The sequence below is a fragment of the Orbilia oligospora genome (assembly GCF_000225545.1).
Source record: "Orbilia oligospora ATCC 24927 unplaced genomic scaffold scaffold00006, whole genome shotgun sequence".
In the NCBI taxonomy this organism is placed as follows: domain Eukaryota; kingdom Fungi; phylum Ascomycota; class Orbiliomycetes; order Orbiliales; family Orbiliaceae; genus Orbilia; species Orbilia oligospora.
The window spans coordinates 514,379-537,581 of record NW_011645563.1 but is presented as its reverse complement, the minus strand read 5'-3'; the positions used below and the strand labels follow the sequence as shown (position 1 = coordinate 537,581).

The window sequence follows — 23,203 nt, the reverse complement described above, 5'->3', positions numbered from 1 at the left end:
CCTCCCTTCAACACAAAACGAAACATCCAAAGACTATTGGCCTTCATCGATTCAATTGACTGCAATTGTCCATACATAACCTTTAAAGTCGAATAATTATATAATATCCTACTATACCTTCCAAAATGCCAGTCTCGATGCCTCAATTCCGATTCCCCTTCTCTAAGAAGGCCCAACCTGCCGCTGTTCCAACCGCCCCAATTGTCGAGGAACCAACTCCTGCTCCTGCTGTGGCCGCCGCTGTCGACAATACGGCTCCTACTACCCCATCGGTTGATGATTCCACTCCTCGCTCTCACCGACGAGAGAAGAGTACGGGTTCCCTTTCCATCATGACTCGTCGCAGTCGTGAAGAGGATACCAATACATACAAATTGAGCAGTACGTTATCGTCCAATAGTCCAATTAGTAAACGTATTTGCATTCCTGGGCTCAGATGCTGACTTGTTCTTGTTTTTATTCATAGCCGTCAACGACAGTGGTATCTATCTTCCTGTAAGAACCAATCCTCTCTTCCGTAATCAAATTAAAAAAACTTGAGCTAATGTATCCTTTCTCGATAACAGCCCTCGCCGGTTGACAAGAAAGCCTTCTGGGGGAAAAAAGAGACTCCCAACGGAAGTCCAGCCGAGGCTCCCGATACTCAAGATATCGGATTCGCTATCACCCGAGAATCCTTTGATAGCTATCGAAGATCATTTGTACGTTCTTTCCCCCGCTTTCTTGTAAAAATCGAGTTGTTTTGCTAATGGTGTATCATCGTTGAATAGGATATCTCTGCGAGAACACAGGTCTCGGACTCTCGACGACCTAGTATGCAATCAAGCCGATCCAGCCTTGATGCTTTAGGATGGGGAAGGCCGAGTTTCGAGGCACCAAACCGACTCCCATCTATTGATGTCTCTGAATCCGCCTCCGAAGAAGATGAAGGCGAATTTCGTGATGTTGATTTGAATGACCAACCAAAGAAAAGAGGCTTCTTGGGACGATTCGTCCCTGGCCAAAGCGCCCAACCAGTTCAACCAATCCGACCCTTCCACACGAGTACTCCTCGAGTGGTACAAGCTAGGGAAGAAGATATCAAAGGACGGGGTCGACCTTCCACCGCAGTCTGGAGACGCGAACACAACAAGGACGCTGAAGAACTCAGTGCCATGGTTAAAGGCAGCAACCACCTAATCAGTGTTTAAGCATCCATAGGAACGGTCCATATATTTTTGACCGATAATCAGGAGATGGATTCCGATTAATACCCTAATATTTGAAGCCCGTGTTGTCTTTCTGCAACATATGAGTGTTTGTTACCGGCGTTTTGATTGAATTTGAGCAAGCAAGAAAGGCGGGAAACAGAATCTACAAGGAAGTGTACATGATACAAAGGATACCATGCACGAGGTCGACGGGTCGCCGTGAAAGAAATAATGGCGGAAACTAATGATAATTATGATAGGGGCGTTGTAAACAAAAAGTCGACACTCGTTTGGCGGAGTTCATTTGATTTTCTTCTTTTCCTTCAGTTTTTGCTATTGTTATAGTTGTCTTTTTAATGATATTGAAGATGTTAGATGTGGTTTTCTTTGTATATATATGGAGGTGGCACGTTATGGCAACTGTGCCTTAGCTGTGGGAATTCAATGAGAATATTAGTTACGACCTAAACTATCTATAGGACCTACTTTATAATCCCCCAAAGGCCATTTGAATTGGACTGTCCGATGATAATGATGTTAATAGTGGAATACGGTGGTCTCGTAGGCCCGGGTTTAATATTATAATTTGTAGTGGTGTTGTTTACGACAGGATCTGGGTGCTAGCTTGCGGTGTATTCTATGTTGCTTGAGCTGAGGCGGCTGTGTTGGTGAGGTTGGCGGAAATTCGAAAAGCCTGTCGCGTCTTCCCTTCTCAACCTCATCCTTAACCCTAGCGCTACCCTCCATCAACATTCGAACCCCCACAATCCCTACAAACTAGCTTGTCACAATATCACATTCAATTTAACCCCATTGGCATCCAACGGGATGAGATTCTGAGCCTCCAAATCTACACCGGACCCCTCAAAAGCTGGGCTTCATCACAGTCATTTATTACAACTAGTTGGCCGCCATCACGAACGTGCGCCAAAGCTTTACATCCCAAAATGGTTTACGTCTACAAAGAGACACGGGTCTCCTTAGATTGGGCATCCGACGATCGAATAGTCGAAGTTGCAGTTCCGGACTACGATGCAGCAGAAGCTGCGGCAGTGGAGGAGAATGGAAACGACACAGCTGGTGTTTTGATTACGGGCGAAACGGACGACTTTCCCCTAGGATCTTTGGCATCGTCTTCGTCCATTGTATTTCGCGCAATACACCAAACGCCTAGAACAATACTATGGAGGGTGGTGAATAAGGGAAGGACCTTGGTGATGCTGCCCTTGGATGTCGCACGATCAAACGACCAGCACCTAGCAGTCGCGTCTGCGTACAAGATTCAGTTTTCACGAGCAATCGTATCGGGATGCGTGACCTTTTACGACCTTCCGGAGACCCATTCGCTTATGATATTTGTCCTGACGGCAGGAAACCACCTCTATACATTTAATCTACATCAGAGTTTTTTTACATCTCACGATGAAGGAGATAGGTTACATCCAGGATGGTGTCATGTTTTCCAACCGCCATCGCTTGCAGTACGGTCTGCACACTTCTTGAGAGCCGTATCCGAGGATTCTCTGCTAGTTGCATTGCAGGATGGAAACTTGATAAGACTAGACCGATTGATACACCAGAAGAGCAGTGAGTATACACTGGGTATAAATACAGACGAAGCGAGAAATATGTAGGGGACTAACGGTATTCTTCGGTTAGGTTCTGGGTATAAGGAAATCACTTTCAGTGACGGGGGTTATTTTGGTTCAATCAAAAGCATTGTTCGATGGGGAGGTGCCCAAGTCAGATATGGCGACAATAGCATCGCAGCGTCTACCGTTGTATCTGTGGCTATGACTTTTAGATATAGCCTTCTATTTACCGTATCGATAAACCACCAGTTGAAAGTGTGGTCCATGGAGCGGGGCACAATGCTTGGAACATACGATCTTCTTAACGAGCCAGCGTCTAATGCACCGTCGATCAAGAACTACCTCGATCCAGCCCCGGCCCACCTTGTCGCTCTTATTGAAGACTCACCCGACCCCCGCTATATGTTTTTGCTTCTCACACTCTCACCTGCTGGCTCTGGAACGTTCAAGTTGTGGGCGGCGACGGATGATGGTACGGCTGGCTTTACTCGACTTGTCGACCTATACCCTGACGAAGCTCTGAAACTCGAACCCCCAACTTTTAATACTCTTTGGGTGGTTGCAGATTTTGGGATTGCTTCGTTTTCGAAAGACGATCCAAGTTTAATATCGATGTGGCTGCTTTGGAAGAGCAATACTAGTTCTAGACTACAAACGGTCACCTTCAAAATCGACGACATGCCGAGGACTTTTGGAAACTGGGTGGATGCTAGCCAAGAACAGCTACTTTTGGAGAAACCTCGAAGCCCTCCAGGTGGAGAGATTGCTGATCTTTCGAGCTACTGGCTGGACTGGATATTCCAACCTGGAAGATTTTCCGACTCTGTAATTGACAGAGCTGTCGAAATCTTCAAAAAGAACTTTATATCCAAGGGTGGTAGATCGACGGACCTCGACAAACCGAGTTCAAATGATTCCCGTCATGGGCTTGTTTTGAGTGCTGTCAATGCCGTCGTTAGCCTTCGGAACATCCACCCCCTTGATGCTGGTATGGACACTGAGGACGCACTTTGGAGGGACTACGAAGTCCAATGGAATACGTTTTTCAGAATCTGTACCGAATTGGACAGGACACGAGTCGAAGCTTTGTCGCTGAATATCGACCCAGCCTCTGGCCTTGCCTTTGTTGCAAATGCGGATACGATAACAGTCGTCAGAAAGTCGTCAGAGAGCGAGACTATATCCCAAAACCTTTCAACAGCAACTACCGCTGATATCCAACGTTTATACCAGAATTCTTCTGAGAAAGGGAAGGCTCTATTTGGTGACGGGCTGGTTGATTCTGTGAAATCATTGATTCTAGCGGCCCGCGAGCTAAATGACTCGTTATCGCCAACAGCATTTGATGAATGCGTCGCCGCATTCCAAGATGAGGTTACCCGACCCCCTGATGTAGCGATTTATGACCGCATCGATGGGATGTATGATCGGTGCTTCGAGGGACGTGTACCGCAATCTCATCTAGACCACGTTGCTGGTCTTGTCGCCGCACTACAGCATGACCCGGAACGGGCTTTCAGAGTTGTCTTGTCGAGCATCACACAATTTGAGCCCTCAGGATCGTCGAACTTGACAGTGTTTGGAGAGAAGTTGCTTTTAAGAGGCAGCCAAGAGGTTATCCATGTGAACTATACCCTGCTGTTTGAGTTGACGCTGCTGCTCATACTCGTTCATTGCTCGACGATCGTGGAAATCGACGATATTGAACCATACAACAAATTGTATCTCGATCTCGTCGCTTTGCTCCGAGAGTACAATATACTCAGCTGGCTTAGCAAAAACTCATGGACACCCACGCCAGAAGATGTGGAGACAGAACAGAGTTTGAGGACCACATTAGGACTTATTCGAGGGTATAGAGGTCAGGCCTTACCTCAGATTCACAACTTCCCGACTTTGCAGATTCTCCTAAAGACTAATGGTGGGCCACCACCTTCCGCCGTCGGATCCGGACCGGTTACATTGACTTCGAGCATTCAGAAGTTCTTGGCTGCGACGGAACTTGGCCAGTTTTCGGAGGCTGTAACACTGATTGCCTCGAGATTATTGCGTATGAATGCGATCCGACTGATGGGAGAATTCATGCCATATCTACCTCCAACCCCGTGGGGAGATTACCTAAAAGCGCGGATGGCGGTTTGCCGTAAGGAATGGAAGACAGCAGAGGAGCTCTTCCAATCCGCTGCTCCTGGAATTGGTATGTTTTCAAGTTTGCTGACTTGAACTTCTATGCCTTCATTCTAATCTGATATTTATTTTTAGCTGCTCATCACCATATTGCTCCTGTCAACTCACTAACTGCGCTTTTCACACCTGTGGAACTCGAGTACCTATGCTCTGGGACCCCAAGATATTACTTCCATGTGGCCGAGATTTTTGAACATAGGAAGCAGTACGGGGAGGTCGTCGTGTTCTCTGAGTTGGCGTTCAAGGCTCTGCCTAACCGCCTTGATCAGGTAAGACTCTTTTTCAGCTATTCAAGTATATATTTTCTTCCGTGATAGGGTCTCACAAATAGTAAATCTAGGAGGAAACGGCATTGCGATCCGACATTCTAGCCAGGCAATTCAGTGCCGCACTTCAGGTTCCCAACTATCAGTCTGCATACTCAGCGCTTATGAGCTATAGCGATAAGGCATTGTACGTCCCCCCCCTCCACTGTAATTAATAGCTCACGTTAGCTAACACGGATATCGTAGGCAACGACAAGCCCTAAAAAGCCTGGTCGTCTCCATGTGTGAACACAATCAAGCCGACACACTATGTCAATTCGAATTCTCCGGTCTCCACGAAGAAGTCGATGCAGTCCTAGAACGCCAATATGAGCAACTAAACGAAGTAGCCTCAGTTCATGTTCCATACCACAAAATTGCGTATGCATGGAGAATATTGAAGGGTAACCGTCGTGGTGGTATGTTATCATTATCCTGGTTATATTACCGTTCCGAATACTAACGAGGAAAACAGCTGCATCCGCTCAATACGACCACCTGAAGAAGCTCCAAGGCTGTTTGACAAATTCTCAGAGGTTCACCGGAAAGGAAGTTAGAGAGGCTTATTTGGCGCTATTGAATGTTTTGGCACTGGTGCCGAAGGAAGAGGCATACATATTTACTAGACTGCATGCCGAACAAGAGAGCAGCGGTGTTCATTTTGTCGACGGTATGTCAAAACGCCATTCGAGATACTCATCTTGAACAGAAATGGTTTGAGAACTATGCTAATTCGGATTTATAGGTAAAAAACTTCGACGCCGTGTCGTGAGCATTGATAATATCCGCGAGGAATTCCAGGAAGAGATGAGGAGGACGATCGAGTATCTTAGCGGAGGTATCTTCTTCTAATGTTTAAACTGAAGTATGAAACAAACATAGTACATGGTCGGCGAAAAAAAAATAAAAATAAAAAAACTCGAAAGCCGACGTCAACAAATCTGATACCTGAGCCAGAATATTTTTTCTTTTGGAAACAAGGCATAAAGCAGTATGCATCTGTACTAATATTCACGTTTTGATGAGATAATACTTCTTTGACTTGTCGGTTTTTTCTCTCTTCCTTCTTCCTTCCTTTCTTTCTTCCTTTCTTTTTTAAACTTCCTTTTTTTATATTGTTATTTTCATATTCGAGTTTTGTTTGCATAGAAGGGCGTCTGAAATAGCGAGATGTTTAGTACCTTCAATGATATCGATATCCATGTGGTTGTGCACGTGTTGAATAATATTTTTTATATACCTTACTAGCTATAGGACTATCGTTTTCTCTGAGGTTACATAGAGATTATTAGGATGTACGAATATGCATAGGCTGGTGAAAGGGAACTTCATTGGTTTCTTTTACTAGCGGTATCGTTAATATACATGAGCTGGTGAGAAGAGATCGTAGTAATGTCTGGGGGTACAACAAAATTTCGGGAATGAAGGGGGGGTGAAATTAAAATACAAAAGTTCGCGAGATAGGGGGGATATCGAAGGGTACAGAAGTATAAAGACCATATTATGAAAATTATCGAAGAGGGAAGGGGGAAGGAGGGGGGGGGTACGGGGATGCTTTGTTGTAATTTTGTAAGACAACACATTGAAGAAGTCATGCGAGATGATAGGGGGTAGGTTTTGGTGGAAAGGGAATAAAAGCGTATTACGTGGTTCTCCTTGTGAAGTTTGAGTTTTTCTTTGGTAAGGGGGCTGGTCGGAGCGGTTAGTAGTCATGCAATGTTGATTGTTAGTCGGAAATATGGTTTGGTAGAGTGAGTCTGGGTAAGGGCGAAGATGGTTATTGTCTTCCTTCTCTGAATTTTATCCTCAAATGGAGCCGCATGGTTTAATAGCGATCCTTGTTTAAAATTGATTAGGATCCTTTTGCTTTCCTTTATTTTTCGAATCCCAAACTTGCGTATCCATTTTGACGGGTGGTGTTGGGGGACCAGAGGTTGAAGCTGAGGATTGTGCCATGAACGGAATTGGGGGTGGTGCACGAGTAGGGTGTGGAATAACGAAATCAGATGGAGAAGGGACATTATTTGAAGGAATTGCCGATGACTGGAAGTCTTCGGTGCTACGTTTTCGGTGACAGTCCTTCAACTCAATGCCATCTGGGTCCTCAAAGGGAGCTTCTAGGATGTTAGACAAGTTTTGGGGTTGGTAAGCCGAGCTGTATGATGATCGATGACTCTTCAAAGGTGGTGCGCTCCGAGGGCGTAGTAGTGGTTGTTGCGGCTGCCCTGGGACTGGTGCTAGTGGAGCTGAAAGGTCGGGTTCTGAGAGTCCAGTAGAGTTATTCTTGGGAGGTGGGCCTGGAGTAACCGAACGCTCATTTTTGTGAATTTGGAGCAATGGTTGGACTTGACCACGGTTTTTGAGGATACCATTGATGATATCTTTGGATATGGATGAACCGGCGATTATTTCATCAATAGAAGAGGTGCTGATAGCACGACGATGGAGTGGCGGATCATCCATGTAATTGGTGTATGGGTGAGCATTTGGTATTGTGAAGTACGATCCGCTATCTCCTTGAAGGGGTGTAGTAGGTGCCGTAAGAATGACTAGGTTAGGCGATGGGGGAGTACTAGCAGGTTGACCTGTAGCAGAATCCGATGGCTTTGGTGCACTGGGTTCCTGCATAGCCTGCAGGCCTGGTGAGGCGAACGGAGGGGGCCCTCTTGGTGCCGTTTGGGGTGTGTACTTGAGCCGCGGGGCGGAAGATGGTTGCCCGTGTACGTTCAATCCCGCGGCGGCAGCATCCGCTACGCTTCCAATAGTTGATTCCGAACCTTTGCGCCCTCCAGTGCTAGCAGGAGAGGAAATCCTTGAAAATCGGGAAACAGGTGAGAATACTCTTAGAGACTCACTATCAACGATGCCAGTTTCGGCCGGAGTCTCATGCGAGTCGAGAGCTCGGACACCAAAGTTAACACTTCGTGATCGTTGGACGTGCGTGGACTCTGACGGGCGTTCAATGAGCTCCAACTGATATCTAGCTTCGAGTTTCCCTCGGATCTTTGCTGCGACAACCCGACATAGAAAACTGATGAGAACCCATAAAACCTATATATCATGTTAACGCTCGAGGCCCCACGAAAAGATTTACACGGGTCAGTAATTGATTGGTTTGGTTTGAACTTACGAAGAGGCATCCGAGTGCCTACAAGAAAATTGTGTGTTAGAAACCTCCGTCATGAGCCCTGATTATTTATAAATTTATTGATAGTGTATAGGTAATTATAACTTACGAATAAGAATCGATACAGATTCGGCCATGATTTCCAGAATGTCATTTTGGGCTCCCTAGAAGCGATACACCATTTCGTTAGTATGACTCCAGATTGGCTAAGCATCGGTACCTCAGTTTCAGGTATTGACCCTCAATACAGTATTATATTACATATACTATCATTGGAAGCCAAGCTCAAGCTCAAGTGATACTTACAATTAAATCGATTGTCTCGATTCCAGTAGGTTCGACGATATCAGATAGGATGCAAGCCCTTACCCAGTTACTCTTCAGTCGTATCGATTATAGGATCGGGTCAACTGTTCCGCAGCAGCTCTCAAAAATCGTACTGACGATGAAGTGGATTTTTCAATGATGCGGAGGCAAATGCAACAGCGAAATTACGGATATCACAGCGTCACGCACTTGATTGCTGACGGGTACCTGCATACCATTAGCGATGTGGTACAAAGGTATTGTAGGGATGAGCTTGAAAAGTACTACGTACTACGTACTAGTACTAGATCGATCGCGATCTCACTAGCTCACTCGTAGAAGTATCGATGAAATAGACGAAATCTCAATTGACGTCGTGATCGTAAGGGATAAATTGTAGCGGTAGGTGGTCCACAGAGCGCGAGGAATGGCGATTATCACACCGAAAGGCTTAAAGGGACGAATATGTTTCTTTATCGATTCGAATGAGCAAGGAATTGCAGGTGAGATAGGATCAGATGGAAACGGTGATGTAGGTTCAAGATGGAAATTATTCAATGGTTAGTCAGAAGGGGAATACTCCTGTATCTGAAGATTTGGTCAACAATAACGTATATAGCTTGGACGGTTTAAATCCAGCTAATTGAATGCCATGAAGAACAGCAGTTCCCGAGCCCTCGGCATCGCATTGTGCATTACTATGTCGGATTGGCACCCCCAGGGAATTCCACAAGCGGAGGAGGAGGATCCAATAGAGCATAGGAGTATATAGGGGCTGGTGTGTGAGGGATGATGTTCAAGAATATCTTGAGACTCTAGCCTAGGTCAAGAGTACCTGGGAAGATGGCAAAGAGGTTGAAGCATTTTGATATAGCTCAGTTTAGCTAGCTTAAAGGCCTGGGAGTCAGGTAAATACCTACTTATTACTTACTAGGTAAGTACTTAGGTAGTATAGTAAGTAAGTACTTTGTAAATGGTGTCACAAGATTGGAACATGCATTGCGTTGTCCCTTATAAATGCAACAGCTTTCAAAACTTCAAGCCAACTTTCAAATCCAATCATGATCATGGCGCTGGGATTGAAGGCAAAATAGTATTAAATCTGTATAATTATATGCTATTTTACAAGTATGGGGATGTAAGAAGAAGTTAGGGGCGAGCCTAGATACATACACCGGGAGAGTTGATGAGGCTCTTTCTACTTTTTCCCTTTCAACAGGTTCGATATCAAATCTGTACCCTTATTCCCAGCCTGCTTAGCGCTCTTGATTGCAGCCTGTTCACTCTTTCCCGATAGTATCTTCTTAATCTTCATCCTTTCACTCTCAGGAACCCTCTCGCTTTCCAATAGAGTAGCAATGAGGTAAGAGTTGCCTCCAGTGGCCCAAGCCGCCAAATTTGGCTCGATCTTTGGCATCAGATATTTGTAGAATTCGACTGGCGGATCCGATACTAGATGGAGTTGTTAGTTATTTATAGAATAAACTGTGGGTTGGGGCGGCGATTACATACGCTGGATCTTTTGTGTCTTATTGTTGAAGAATCCTTCTTGGACTAGATTCTTCAACATCCTGCCAAGGTCCTTGTTCTCGAGGGCATCTTCTCCTTCTGCGAATGTAGCAATAGCTTCTGCAGCCGCAGCCTTATCGCCCTCCGCAAAGATGATAACTTCAGATGCAAACTGGCATCCAAGTGGAGTCGTCGCTAGATCGGCAGCATTTGTAGCTACTGATTTCAAGAGAGCCGGGCTCAACGCTTTCCTAAGCTCTTGCTGTCGGATCTTGGGGTCTTTCTTACTACAGAACCAAACAGGTTAGTTGAAAAAGTTCTCGGCAACCAATTCGCAACAAGGGATTTGACGAACCTTGTCTGAGCCCGGATCGTATCAATTTCCGCCAGTAGCTCGATTTTCTGTGGGTGCATTAACTTCGTTTCTCTCCCCAGTAATGGGTAGAGAAGTGGTATTCTTGCAATCGCGTGAGTTGCTGCGCTCCCTTCATCTAACTTGGTCTGGATCTCTGGGAAAACTGTTTTGCTCACTAGCACGGTATCGTCGACAACATCAAATATCGCTAGCAGGACCATGTGCCCATGCTCATCCGCATAAAGTTCCTGGATACTCGGCTTCAAGTTCTTCAACATAACCTTTCGATCCTTTGCCGAACCCCAAGCAAAGCACCTCATAATAACCTGTGCGCCATCTTTCGAAAAAGCAATGTTTCCAAGGTGCTCTTTGATAAGCTCAATGAGATCTGCCGCTTCGCTTGTCTCCGGTCTGACGTTGAGAATATATTCCAGCATTGCTTTATGAAGAATTTGCAAGACAGACATGTTCTTCTCAACCATTTGGTTGATCAATTCGAACAAACTCTTCATAATAAGGGGTCTCTTTTCAGGATTCTCCTCTAATAGCGATTTTAACGAAGCATTTTTTGAGTCATCCTATCCAAAGAATTAGCTTTCTCAACTCCAACCCTATAAGAGTTTTCCTAGAAACCCACCTTAAAAATCGCATATTCTACTCCATAAAACTCTCTGATAAGCGATGCCTTTTGCTTAGGAGTAGCGTATTCCCGGAATGCATCGTCAACCACATAACAAGCTTCCTTATGTTTCACCATCCGCCTGACATGGCCATAAAACTCCCCAATGATCATCTCCCTCGTCTTTGTATTTCCATAGTGCATCAATTTGACAACCAAGTACTTCCCGTACGCGCTCTCGGCTAATTGCACATACTCGCCCTTCAATTCCTTTGCAATATCTTGTCGTCGCTCTGAGCTACCGTATTTCACAGCTGTCTGGATCACACGGCTGGCATCGTGCTTAAATACCAGTTCTTTGACACGTCCGGTGACAATAGTGAATAGTTCGTCGGTGAGTTGTTTGCGTTCATCGAGCGGGACGTGAGACTTTCGGCGGAGGCGTTCCCAGATCTTTTTAGAACGATGGATGACGTCGGCATTTGGTTTGGCAAATTTACGTTCGTTGGCAAGTTTCTTTTGGGCGGCGTGTGATTCCCGAGATTTGTTTGCTACAGTCCATCCATGGTGGTTAGCAAATGAAGCCTGGTTTGATATGGCGAAGGATAATTTGGTTTACAGTTGGTATTTCCGCCGTTGGCATTGTTATTCTGAGCATTACTCTGATTTGGAGCAGTTCCCTTGAATCCTGCCTCCTCTACATCTTCCATTTCGATATCACTACCGCCCTGGTACTCTTCCTCCCCCTCATCATCGTCGCTATCCTCCACTAGGTTCTTTCTCATCTTCTTTTGATTAGAGAAACCTTTCCCAGATTCCTTGGATAGCTTAACTTTCTTGGTATCGTTACCAAGAGGTTTGACTTCTTGTTTTCGCTTTGAGACCGCCATTTTTATTTGATTTTGTTGTGCAGGTGTTTAGCCTTCGGGTGTCGAGATGGGTTTGGTAAGAATTTGGGTTTTCAAGAAGTTTGAAATTTTAAAGGTATAGCGACGGAGGCTAGCTAAACTTTTTTTCTTGGCGTGGCAGTTTGAGCGACGGCGTTTGATTGGTTGGACGAAACCACACAGGAACCATGATACCAACACATAGCGCTGTTACGAGTGTGAGTTAGCCCACGATCTAAGCTAGGCTATAGCTATAGGCCAATATAATAGTGATGAGACCAGCCCACCGTCAAGAAGAGTAATCAAAAGTATTCTGTATTTCCGAAGCTAATTTTTTGCATAATAACGGTAAGGGAAGTACATGCCCCCCAGTAACAGTATGTCCTTCAACTCCATGAATCCATCAATTAATCATGAAAAGGGAATAGCTGGCGAAAGGAAACAAGAAGACAGGCGATGTGGTTCAATAGGTACAATTGAAGCAAAACGTTGAAACGGAGTCCCTTCAGAAAAAAAAAAGGACAGGATCCTATGTAGGACGCTAGATAGATGCAAAAAGAGAAGCGTATTATGCTAAATATTTATCTTTCATGTGCTTCCATATCCTTTGGACTTGGGTCGCCAATACCATCCTCTTTCCACGGATGTCAGTAAAACTTCAGTAACGCAGAATAAAAAAACAGGTGTAAATGACATACCATTAATTGCGAAAAGACATTCAGACTCCGGCAAACACGGCGAGTCATAAATTTTGCAAATACGAGTTTCTCCGCGACCTTTCTTTAGTGAAAGTCTACAACTACATTAGCAACCACTGATTTTTCCCTTTTTAATATAATTGATACTTACCTAGTAGTTGAGGCATGTGCAATGATATTTCCTCCAATAGGCTTCTTCGGGTCGGGATTGAATACAGCTCCATCGACCTGTGCTACAACTTGATTTGTGATAACCACAGCAATTCCGAATTCATCGGCTAGTCTCTGCAACTGTCTCATGAACCTCGCCAAGTGCATTTGTCGGGCACTCAAATCCCCGCGACCCGAGAAGTCGGTACGATAAAGACTGGTCGCGCTGTCAACTATAAGCAGCGAAAATCTTGTTTCGGTCATCATCTGTGCCGCCATGTTCAGCAGCTGTAGCTGATGGTCCGAGTTGTATGCACGAGCGTAGGCGACATTGTCGAGGACCTCTTCGCCATTGAGGCCATAGCGTTGGGCCACGGCGAGAAGACGAACGGGACGAAATGTACCCTCCGTGTCGATATACAGGCATTTGCCTTCGCCACCACCCATATCGAGGGGTAACTGACATGTTACAGCCAGAGTATGACACAGCTGGCTCTTTCCTGTTCTAAACTCACCAAATATCTCTGTGATAGATCCCGTCTCAATACCGCCAGCGAGGAGTGTGTCGAGTTGTTTAGAGCCTGTGGTAATGGAGATGAGTTTACTTCGTTGTTCGTGGATGTCAGTGGCTGTTGTGAATCCCATAGGAACAAGCTTGGCGGCTAGAAGGAAGCGTCTCCCATGTTAGCGATGATCCTCACAAGAAACCGTTAAAACGTGGAGATTAATTCTACCTTCAGCTATAATCTTGTCGGCCTTTGCCTCCGATATGCCTTTGATGGTTAACAACTGTCGTTTCGAGCTATAAACTCGATGTTAACACACTAAAGAGATCAACTGAACAAAAGAAGTTTGTCGTACGTATAAGCAACTGCTTCAACGGTATTATACCCAGCTTCGACAATCGCTTTGATATCCCTTGCATGAATTCCATTTCCTTCGAGTTGCGAAAGCGGGGTGGGAGCACCATAGGCACTGCCACCCTGATCGTCGTACTGTGTAGGCTCTTCGACGTCGCCCATGGTGGACGATGGTATAGTTCCTGGTGGAGGATCCGTGGTAGAGAAAGAAATACTCTGGGTCGTCGCGGAGGAGGGATTCCGGACTGTGATGCGGCTATTGGCTGGCGTGGTAGGTTGCGGGCGGGCGGAGTTGCGGTGCTGTGGATTTATGGGAGGGACGTCAATATAAAAGTCATCGGGCATAGTACAGAGACCGTAGAAGAAAGGCTACCAGACCGACATTAGGAGCGACGGTTCGGCTATGAAGAGAGTAATAGCGATCGTAAGAAAAGGAGGAGCGAAAAGCCGCTGACAAATGGGTCCAGCTAGTGGCAATGCAGTGTAATATTGCAATGTTGGAGTCAGGGCAGGGAACAAATCTGGAGCTAGTGACTTCGAAGCTGCTGCAGAAAGAAGGTAAACATCGGCTAAAACGCGGTCGCGTCGCAGCCAAGCAGCAATAATGAGTCGCACGCTCTCACATGACTAAACTTCATCTCCAGAATGCAACATGCAACAGGATGCAACAAATTAAATTAATTACCAATATTAATATTAATTAATTAGCTGTGCAGCTGTGACAGTTTAAATTACGTAGAATCCAAAGATATCGATGGTTTTTATGTTTGGGGAGTAATTATATACAATTCTTGTAGCAATTCTTCTAAAAACAGACGATCAGTATACGTACGCCTAGAAGCTAGAAGTTGACTCTCGAGCTCTGTATAGTATCGATACCTCACCACTGGCCACCGCACGTGCACTAACGTTAACCGGTTCTCAATGGCCGTATGCATAATAATATAGGTCAAGATTTCTTGAAGCACTATAGCCACTAGACGTAGCTATATATATCCCCTTTGTGGCTTGAACTGCAACCCTGGCCCTAGAACTTCATGTATCACCCTCTACATTATCTCCACAAAGCAATCCGGAATACCCCTCTTATCGATGAACGCCTGAACCCTAGTAGCCACAATCGCACCTTCAACCAGAGTCAACGTTCCAGGAATCACCTTGATCACCGCAATAAAGTGGCCCACGGATCTAGATTTCCAATATGGATCATGCAAGAGCTTGGTACCCATCCATTTGATATTCATCTCATTTAGTCCAAGCCTGAGATCAGCCTGGATCCCGTACCAGAGGTCGTAAACCGAACACGATGAACTGATCAAACATTCACAGACTTCCGTAGAAATCTCATCAGAATGGTTTGAGAGGAAGGAAGATTCGGGTCGGGATGTTCCGAGGAGTCCACGTCTGACACCGATGCCACTGTCATTATCTGCTGGCAGGACTGTAGCTACAACGGGAACAACGGTTTCGTCGAGAGAAGCACTACCCAGGATGGGGGAATCTTTGAGGTGTGGGACCCAGTACTTTTCCACTGGAAAAGGAAGTTCATGAAGGTTAGTTTCGAAGGTAGTTAAGCTAAAAGGAAGTATAAAGTCCGGGGTACATACTGGTGGTGGTGGGGGATCTAGGCTATTGTTGCTACCGTAGGGAAGCACTTTGGTTTGATGATGGTGATGGTGTGTTTCTTGACTAGTAGGTTTATAATTACTAAGTCGTCGACGTCACATAGAGTGAATTTACAACCGAACCATTCTAGACTTCATACCATTCTGATACGAATTGAATACTGTACTAGTAGACACAGGAATTGAGGACTGTCAAATTGTAAACGGGAAATTAAAAACAAAAAGAGATCTAGAAACCAGTAAGATACATTCTGTTTCCAGCGCTTGCGACCATATCCGCATATCTCGACATCCCATGGTGACTATCGCGCATCGATCGTTTTAGACAACATTAACCAGGCCAAAAAAAAAAAGGAAGAAGGGAAGGAAGGAAGGAAGGAAGGAAGGAAGGAAGAAGAGGAGGAGGAAGAAGTCTGAAAGGCAGTGAAGTCCTGTGCGATGGGGCAGCTAGTTATCTAAGGAAGCGTCGGGTTGAGATGGGCGTGCTTAAAAAGCCTCGAATTATGGAGCGCCTCCATAATACAATGAACGGGGGTGACATAGGATATATCAGTTATGCCTTTTTCATAACCGCACCCGCCTAGGAGCATGCCGCTTACACGCTCGTAGACGTCCGCCACACATGCCCCAGAATCACCCCGCTCTGAGAACCGATTTGTTCTTGCACTCAAGCGCCCCAGTCCAATTACTCCCCACTCTCGAGACAAGTTCTCGTGCCCTTCCCACATTTTTCTCGTATAACAAGATATTCCTATCCCTTTGCCAAAAGTTAGATTACTGCTGGCCCCGCGCTTGAAAAGTGCAATGCACTCTTCGTTATTCCTATCGCGCATCAAGGGACTCAACACCTCATCCATCGGTGTTTGATCTCGGAGTATCATACGACTGTCATGCGGGATCTTGAACTGCGGGCCGTTTCTGCAGTCGTCATGTACTGCTTGGTATATCTGTGTTGTGTCCGGGACTTGACCGAAATCAATAGCATTTCCTATATAATTTTTGTGATCCAGTTTTCCTGGATCAATTCTCACCACCGCTAGATCGAGCGTCGTGGTGTTCGAAGCGGTTGAAAAAGTAATGGGCGGAGCCCATACGAGCTCCCCAAGCACCTGGCTTTCTGGAGTTGACCATTGTGATTGAATCTCTCGTTGTAAGTTTTTAAGTGCATTGATCTCCTCAGACCAGCCTTTTGTCAGGCTATTCTTTTCTTCGGGATTTCTACTCGGTCGGGAGATAGAATACTCAAGATTGCTGATACGGGAAGCCATACCTGCTAGCTTTTCCGGGATTTTATTCCCGTTGAGCAGGATGTCCTGCCTCGGTTGACTTTTGTTCAGCTTGATGTATTCCTTTTGACTATCTTCGAAAGAATCCTGCAAGACCACATGGCGTGCTGTTACCATGTAAACCTGGTCGTCATCTCCTCCAGCGCTTATGTAGAAACCGCCGCTCCCTATTTTGTGCGGGGTCTTCTTGGAGCATATAGGGAAACCTAAGGTAGACCTGAACGGTCCCTTATATTCGTAGGCTAGGTCTTCATTCGGGTCGGTTAAGTCCAAAAACCGAACTCCCGCAGAATCCTGGCGTTTCGATGCTCGAAGTTCTACATAGCAATCATTAATTTTATGTTGATCGATGATGGCCTGACATTGAATGGCGACTTCTTCGCCCAGATGGTGGTCCAAATTATCTACGGGTTCTATACCAACCCATATGATTGCCGGGCCTAGGCCTAGTGACTGATCCTCTGCGGCATAAATGTGGACAACTTCAAGACTCGTCCAGTCTATCTTAGAATCTGTGAGTACTTTTATGATTTCCCCCGAGATTTTATTCTCCCAAACATCAACGATTGGATGCTTCAGGTTGATCGGATGTATGGCCTTAAGAGCCGGGTGACCCTGTACCGGCCTCCCCTTAACTGCTGTTGGTTGTGGCTTCGTAGAGGCTATCAGTGGGGGTCCAGAGGGAAGCCCATAATAATAATCGAAGGCTTTTGCCATGGACTTTGGGATGTACACCGTGATCAAAGGCATTCTATGCTTTGTTTCCTCAAGTATTATCTGCGTTTCGTAGAGGCTTGGAGTATTAATACTGGTAGGATTGGTATCCACTAAATTTTACAAGGAAGGAATACCAATGTTAACAAATAAAAGCTTCGAACAATATGAATGAACAGGTATAGAAGTACTTGCTTGCTTGTATATTGCAATTAATACAATTGCCTCTTGAATCGATAGGTGTTCTTAATTGATACAGTGCAGTGAAGCGATCGTCGCTGATCTATACTATCTGCAGCTGATCTGGTGTAACTATAGGCGTTGAGATCAGCAAGAGATTGTCCATGTACATGCTCAAGGCCAATTGCAACCCTCCTCGGATCTAAATTTAATTAAAGTTATAGTTAACCCTCGAAGTCTTACCTGATATTATAGCAGTAGATATCGATATGGATGGGATGAAGAAATATGTGTGGAAGCTGATAGATGCAGATTGATCTGGTCAAGAACCCGTTATAGATGATTTATGGATTGGATTTATATTATGATTATATTCTATTATCTTGTAAATATTAAATGTAATGATCATGGTGCTCAAGGGCAGGCATGGGCTATACTTATACCATTATGGGCCTTGGGATTATACACATTTCAATTTTAATAGCAATATAATACGAATTTAATTTTTACTGATTAGCTAAATCGCGTATCTATCAAACTTAATTAGAGACCTATAGATCTAAGCGGTTTTTTTTTAATTTTAGATTGTATATAAAATTCTCTGTGCAACAGTGGTCTCGAGGCCAGCGCAACATAGCTGTACAGCTTTATACTATACGTATACATGTACATGTATACAGCTGTCCCACTACACTATCATTGTAGACTATTTCAAAATGTATGACGAAGAATCGATCCATAGATATTCAGACCTTACAGATCTTGTATCACTTAGTGTGAGACTTATTCACAAACGTTTTAACGGGTTATAGATTATCTATAAAACTCAAAAATGAGCTTATTCTTTTCCACTAGGAGGGAATTCCAATTTCTGTGCATGCATGTATTAGTTAATTCCCGCACTCATCTATACAATACCAGCTGCTGATAACGACGGGCGTACATACTTCGATTGCTTAATTGCAATTCCACCCACGCAAATTGAATACGTATATACCTTGAGCCGAAGTTTGTCATTTGGTGCCATTGCATCATGTAGTACCATACAAGACTACCATAGCATTGGATTCGAGGCTACATAGCATTAAGGTTATAGATTATTGATATCATGCATGAGATATATTGGTTGATTTAGTATACTAATTAATCAACATTTTCCTTCGCTCGACCAGCTGTCAGTCAACTATTCATCAAAAATATCTAATGAGCTGTCAATATCGTAATCTGTGAAATGTATCTATGTAGCACTATGTAGTTTGTCTTGCATCTTGTACCCAGACCTGGAAGATCTAGATATGCGTATGTCGTACAAATATCGGATGTAAATGCAATGTGTTTCCTCTGTTGTATTCCGAAAATGATGATGTCTATTAGTAGGTAGTACTTAGTCTTGTGCTGCAACGCAGCCCTAGCCCACACTGCACCGGTACCGGTGAGCATTGTAGTAAGTATACCACTTTTACCACTTTTGGTGTTTGCCCAACTTCGAACTGAACGGTGCTAGATGAGGGCCTGTTGGGAAAGTTTATATCACTATAGCTAAGCTAGGTTTATAACGTTTATACGTTCAGATATAGTACAGATTGCAGCTCTGCCTTAGCTTGTAGTTAGTCTGGGGTCACCTGCAGCAATATGGGACTAGCCCCAGACTAGTTAGGTAATTACAATTAGGTCTCAAGACAATATACTTCCAAAATCAGAAAAACAACAAAAATCAACGCATCAGAAATATCATATCATACATGCATGCGCAGGTATAGGTAGACATGGCGGACTGTTGATCGCCGTCTTCGTAAATCCTCCCATTAAACCCAACAGCCTCATCATTAAAACTATTGACTTCCTTCCTTGCCTAGCACTAGACGGACTTGCCCATCAACAGTCTTCAAGCCCACATTGAGGTTCATAATGCCTCCAGCCTCCCCGACCAACGGTGCCGCCGTTGCTACTTTCTTTCTGCCCGCTCTGACTTGTCTTGCCTTCTCCAGCATCCCATCGGTGAGTGTAGCATCGACCACATTGGCAATCGCCATCCAAGTATCTCCCAACCTCGAAAACCCGGTTTTATACGCGAAAAGCCAGAAAACGTAAAAAAAGACAACAACGTGGAACGCGATGACCGCCAGGGTAATAGTAAGCCCGGTCGGTATCTCAGTACGAGTTGTTCCGAATGGGCCACCGGGGTGTAATGCCGGTACGAAAGATACCGTATCAACTTCCTTCCAGTTGTTATACTGGGGTAATTGATCATAGTATGCGGTTCCCGCAAGGGTGAAAAGTATCATGTGCAGGGCGTCGGCGACGGTGTCGTTACCGTATACTAAGTGTTCGAAGAGGGTTCGGACCCATGTTGCTGCCCCGACCTGTGGCCATGAGCCATATTGGAGGTGCCATGCCCAAAAATTCTCATCCAGGGTGACACTGTAGTTTCCGTATGCCCAGCCACGGCCGGGATATGACAAGTGTACCGCTTCGAGAATGTATGGCCACTGGGTTTGGTAGATGCTACCGGTTATCGTGCTTGAAACCGGACCATCAGTTCCGGGCTCAAGACTCTCCGGGGTAACTAAAGTATCTGCTTTGCTCTTAAGGTTCAAAATTCCACGTTCCTCAACTGTTAGGTTACTCTTGTGCCCTGAGAGTAACTGTTGATGTACGCTAGTCCAGTCAAAATTCTTAGTTGTTTCATTCCATGAAAGGGTTGGCTCCGTTCTATTCATGGTGCTGGAGATCGTAACGTCTCTGATAACAGTATCAAGGGCTGAGTAGCAAACAGTGGCGCTGACAACGGAAGTTCTTTCGTATGTCGTGTTCCTACCGTCACCAGGGCTAACAACTTCAAACTTAGCCCATTCCCCATTGCCGACAGGTAGATCGGTATTGTTAACGGCTATAATGAGGTATGCGGCTCCAGAAGCGTTTTGCATAGGCGAGAGGGGAGGGAAGGATCGGAATTCGCTCACAAGGCTACCGGCATACACTTGTTGCATTGAAGCCGGTGTTCTTGTTTTTATATTCGCAAGTTCGCAGATCGCGAATGATCTTCTGTTTGATCTAGAAAACGGACAATCGAAGGGAGTCGGGCGATCTGATGCATTAAACCGGGGTGTATCGACAGTCGGCGCAACAGTACCCTTGAGAACGGGTTGAAATATTATGTCCCATTCTCCTTCATGACTGAGCGTATACATGATGAGATCATCTAAGACGGGGCGCTGACAAGTAACCCGGGTGTCGACTAGAACCGCTTTACCGTCATAGCTACGGACGTTCTGGCGACTCTCTACTGTTGCGAAAGGTAGGAATGCTCGAACGTTCTTCCCTGTATCGGATACACCCTCTTGCACGAGAGGTGGGCCACTGAGTTCTGCGAATGCAGGCCAGAAATCTGGTTTGTTTCCCCCCCACATAATTTCAGCTGTTGTGGGAGTCCAGCGAAAGAAATTCCCATCGAACCACCAGTCTATGGACAAGTTGGAGTGGACAGGATAGCCCGGAAGCACGTCCGTACGAAGGTCCGAGAGTAAGGCGGTCGAGGTAAATTGGACTAATGTGGAGGTACCCAAGAGCACTAGTATGGGGAGGACCGTTCTGGGAATAACGCCAGGAGGACCGAATCGAGATAGGGGCCAGCAGACGTCTAGTAAGGTTGGGATAAGTTGTCCACCGTTAACTCTCATGAGGGAGACGTCAGCGGTATGCGCGAGAGGAACATCGTATCCCTCTAAAGCCACAGCAGCCAGCATGGCAAGACCAAGTGCAGCTTGCGTCGCAACAGCCCATCGTAGGGCCGTAGAGGTCAAAGATATCGCTCGAGTTGCCCATTCATTTATCATAATCTTGTGCCAGATGGTATTTTCAGCATTGCTATACCATAAGAAACAGAAGAAGCCGACCGATGCCAGGACAATCAATAAACTAAGGCCGAGTACACCTAGCGAAAGATAACCAACTCGTCTCCAGACCGTATCATAGTTCTGAGGGTCACAAGTTTCTGATGTATTTGGTTTTATCTCGGTCTCAGTCTCGACCGGCGCTGGTGTTTCTGTTATAGCATGCTTTTCGTCCATTTTGGAAGGATAGTCGTGACTTCGAGTCCCCTGGTAGGTAGACTATGAATTATAATGCCCCGGACTAGGAATTCCAGAGAGCAGGTAAAACTAAAAGGAACCTCGGAGAGGCTTCAAATCGTACTGGGCATTGAAGTTATCGAATACTCGCCATGAGAGGGTATCAATTGATCGATATGCATATTTATAAACTTTACAATATAATAGGCACTTGCACTATCATCAAGTCCTCTCTAATCCTATTCTTGAGGATTCAACGTACAATAGATAGCTTACAAAAAAAAAGTAATACAAAAGGAATTAAAAAAACTAAAACAAAGCGATTGTGCCCGCTCCGAGCGGCGGGCGGCCTAACTACGTGGTAACTCTTCTAAAATCATATTATGCATCGACAACGTTGTCTCCAAACAGATTTCGTCTCGAGGCGGATGGAACACACCAGTGCGGCATACATGCTCTACTGTCCCTGGAGCGCTGGGATAAATGGTAATATAATATGATGCGTACCGTTTTTCTCAGTTCTCTGAGAATATGGATCCATGGATCCGGCCCTAGTTTTGTCTCTGCAAGGATTAAGTCGCCCACGCCTGGCCTGATTAGGACCGAGGCTGGGAAAATTAGGGAGATTTCTGAAGTGTGGAATACCCTGTCGAAGATGCACTCACCCACCTCTTATCCGAATGGGAACGAGACGTAAATACTTATCACATTTTGCGCCCTGCTAATGTATGTGCGCAGGACTTACAAGGACTGAGACCGGAACTCGGATGCATATATCTGCAAGTAAAATTTATTTACCTTTGGATCATCCATCCAACCAATCGTAACACCACCCGGCCTTTCTTCTTCTTCGCTCTTTTACATAAAAAAAGAAAGCACCGGTGCTTTTATGAAGTATGCAATGGCTCCCGCCCACACAATGTATTGTAAAATCTCGCACATACACACCCTTGGCCTAGCAGGACCCCCGGAAAACAAGCGAGAAACAACGGAGACTAGTCTTAGTGGAAGGGTTATGGAGGATCAAGCTGATGTCCCAATTGGTTAATAGTCTCTATTGCGTTCGTCGTCTGTCCTACACTTGGAAGCAATCCCCCCTGCACTTAACTTGCAAGGATGGTTGTGTTGGCTTTTGTGGTATTATAGATTGGTCAATCATATTATTATCCTCTATACATCAATTAAGCACCCAGCACCCAGATCAAGTTCGAAAGTTTGAATCTTAGGACCCTTAAGTTTCTCAGCCCCACATTCTCGCAGTGTAGAGAATTTAGTACAGTATGAAGGCTTCAATGAGCGTAAGTTATGCTATATCTTAGGACTATATGAGTCCCATCCTATAAACCATCTAGACCTAATATAGTTAAGCTTCGAATTATCATTACAATATTATATATAATATTATCAGGCAAAATATCATCTGCACGAGACAATTGCCCTGACGTAATACGTAAGCTACCGACCACCATTATTATATCAGTACTACTGCATGAACTCCGAAGTTGTACGTATGGAAAAGCGTTATCCGGTTTACCTGCACAGC

The 23,203-nt window shown here is 45.1% G+C and overlaps 7 protein-coding genes across 7 annotated transcripts; 2 read left to right on the top strand and 5 right to left on the bottom strand.

Moving 5' to 3' along the window:
- Positions 1 to 125: 125 nt before the first annotated feature.
- On the top strand, positions 126 to 1,190 carry AOL_s00006g180 (uncharacterized protein; the record flags this gene model as incomplete). The annotated part of the gene is made up of 4 exons (XM_011119489.1): positions 126 to 381; positions 467 to 495; positions 567 to 701; positions 771 to 1,190. The coding sequence occupies 4 exons, from the start codon at positions 126 to 128 to the stop codon at positions 1,188 to 1,190; spliced, it is 840 nt and encodes a 279-aa protein (XP_011117791.1).
- Positions 1,191 to 2,137: 947 nt separating this feature from the next.
- AOL_s00006g179 (uncharacterized protein) lies at positions 2,138 to 6,126 on the top strand (the record flags this gene model as incomplete). The annotated part of the gene is made up of 7 exons (XM_011119488.1): positions 2,138 to 2,777; positions 2,850 to 4,979; positions 5,045 to 5,238; positions 5,310 to 5,422; positions 5,482 to 5,693; positions 5,750 to 5,944; positions 6,020 to 6,126. The coding sequence occupies 7 exons, from the start codon at positions 2,138 to 2,140 to the stop codon at positions 6,124 to 6,126; spliced, it is 3,591 nt and encodes a 1,196-aa protein (XP_011117790.1).
- Positions 6,127 to 7,116: 990 nt separating this feature from the next.
- On the bottom strand, positions 7,117 to 8,555 carry AOL_s00006g178 (uncharacterized protein; the record flags this gene model as incomplete). The annotated part of the gene is made up of 3 exons (XM_011119487.1): positions 7,117 to 8,325; positions 8,405 to 8,422; positions 8,511 to 8,555. 3 exons carry the CDS (start codon positions 8,553 to 8,555, stop codon positions 7,117 to 7,119), a joined length of 1,272 nt encoding a protein of 423 aa, XP_011117789.1.
- Positions 8,556 to 9,905: 1,350 nt separating this feature from the next.
- On the bottom strand, positions 9,906 to 12,080 carry AOL_s00006g177 (uncharacterized protein; the record flags this gene model as incomplete). Its single annotated transcript, XM_011119486.1, has 5 exons — positions 9,906 to 10,159; positions 10,220 to 10,503; positions 10,572 to 11,149; positions 11,209 to 11,741; positions 11,810 to 12,080. The coding sequence occupies 5 exons, from the start codon at positions 12,078 to 12,080 to the stop codon at positions 9,906 to 9,908; spliced, it is 1,920 nt and encodes a 639-aa protein (XP_011117788.1).
- Positions 12,081 to 12,658: 578 nt separating this feature from the next.
- On the bottom strand, positions 12,659 to 14,130 carry AOL_s00006g176 (uncharacterized protein; the record flags this gene model as incomplete). The annotated part of the gene is made up of 5 exons (XM_011119485.1): positions 12,659 to 12,711; positions 12,776 to 12,870; positions 12,927 to 13,587; positions 13,660 to 13,727; positions 13,787 to 14,130. The coding sequence occupies 5 exons, from the start codon at positions 14,128 to 14,130 to the stop codon at positions 12,659 to 12,661; spliced, it is 1,221 nt and encodes a 406-aa protein (XP_011117787.1).
- A 704-nt stretch (positions 14,131 to 14,834) lies between these two features.
- On the bottom strand, positions 14,835 to 17,446 carry AOL_s00006g175 (uncharacterized protein; the record flags this gene model as incomplete). The annotated part of the gene is made up of 2 exons (XM_011119484.1): positions 14,835 to 15,316; positions 15,934 to 17,446. 2 exons carry the CDS (start codon positions 17,444 to 17,446, stop codon positions 14,835 to 14,837), a joined length of 1,995 nt encoding a protein of 664 aa, XP_011117786.1.
- A 1,976-nt stretch (positions 17,447 to 19,422) lies between these two features.
- AOL_s00006g174 (uncharacterized protein) lies at positions 19,423 to 21,660 on the bottom strand (the record flags this gene model as incomplete). Its single annotated transcript, XM_011119483.1, has 1 exon — positions 19,423 to 21,660. The coding sequence occupies one exon, from the start codon at positions 21,658 to 21,660 to the stop codon at positions 19,423 to 19,425; it is 2,238 nt and encodes a 745-aa protein (XP_011117785.1).
- Between the last annotated feature and the right edge of the window lie 1,543 nt (positions 21,661 to 23,203).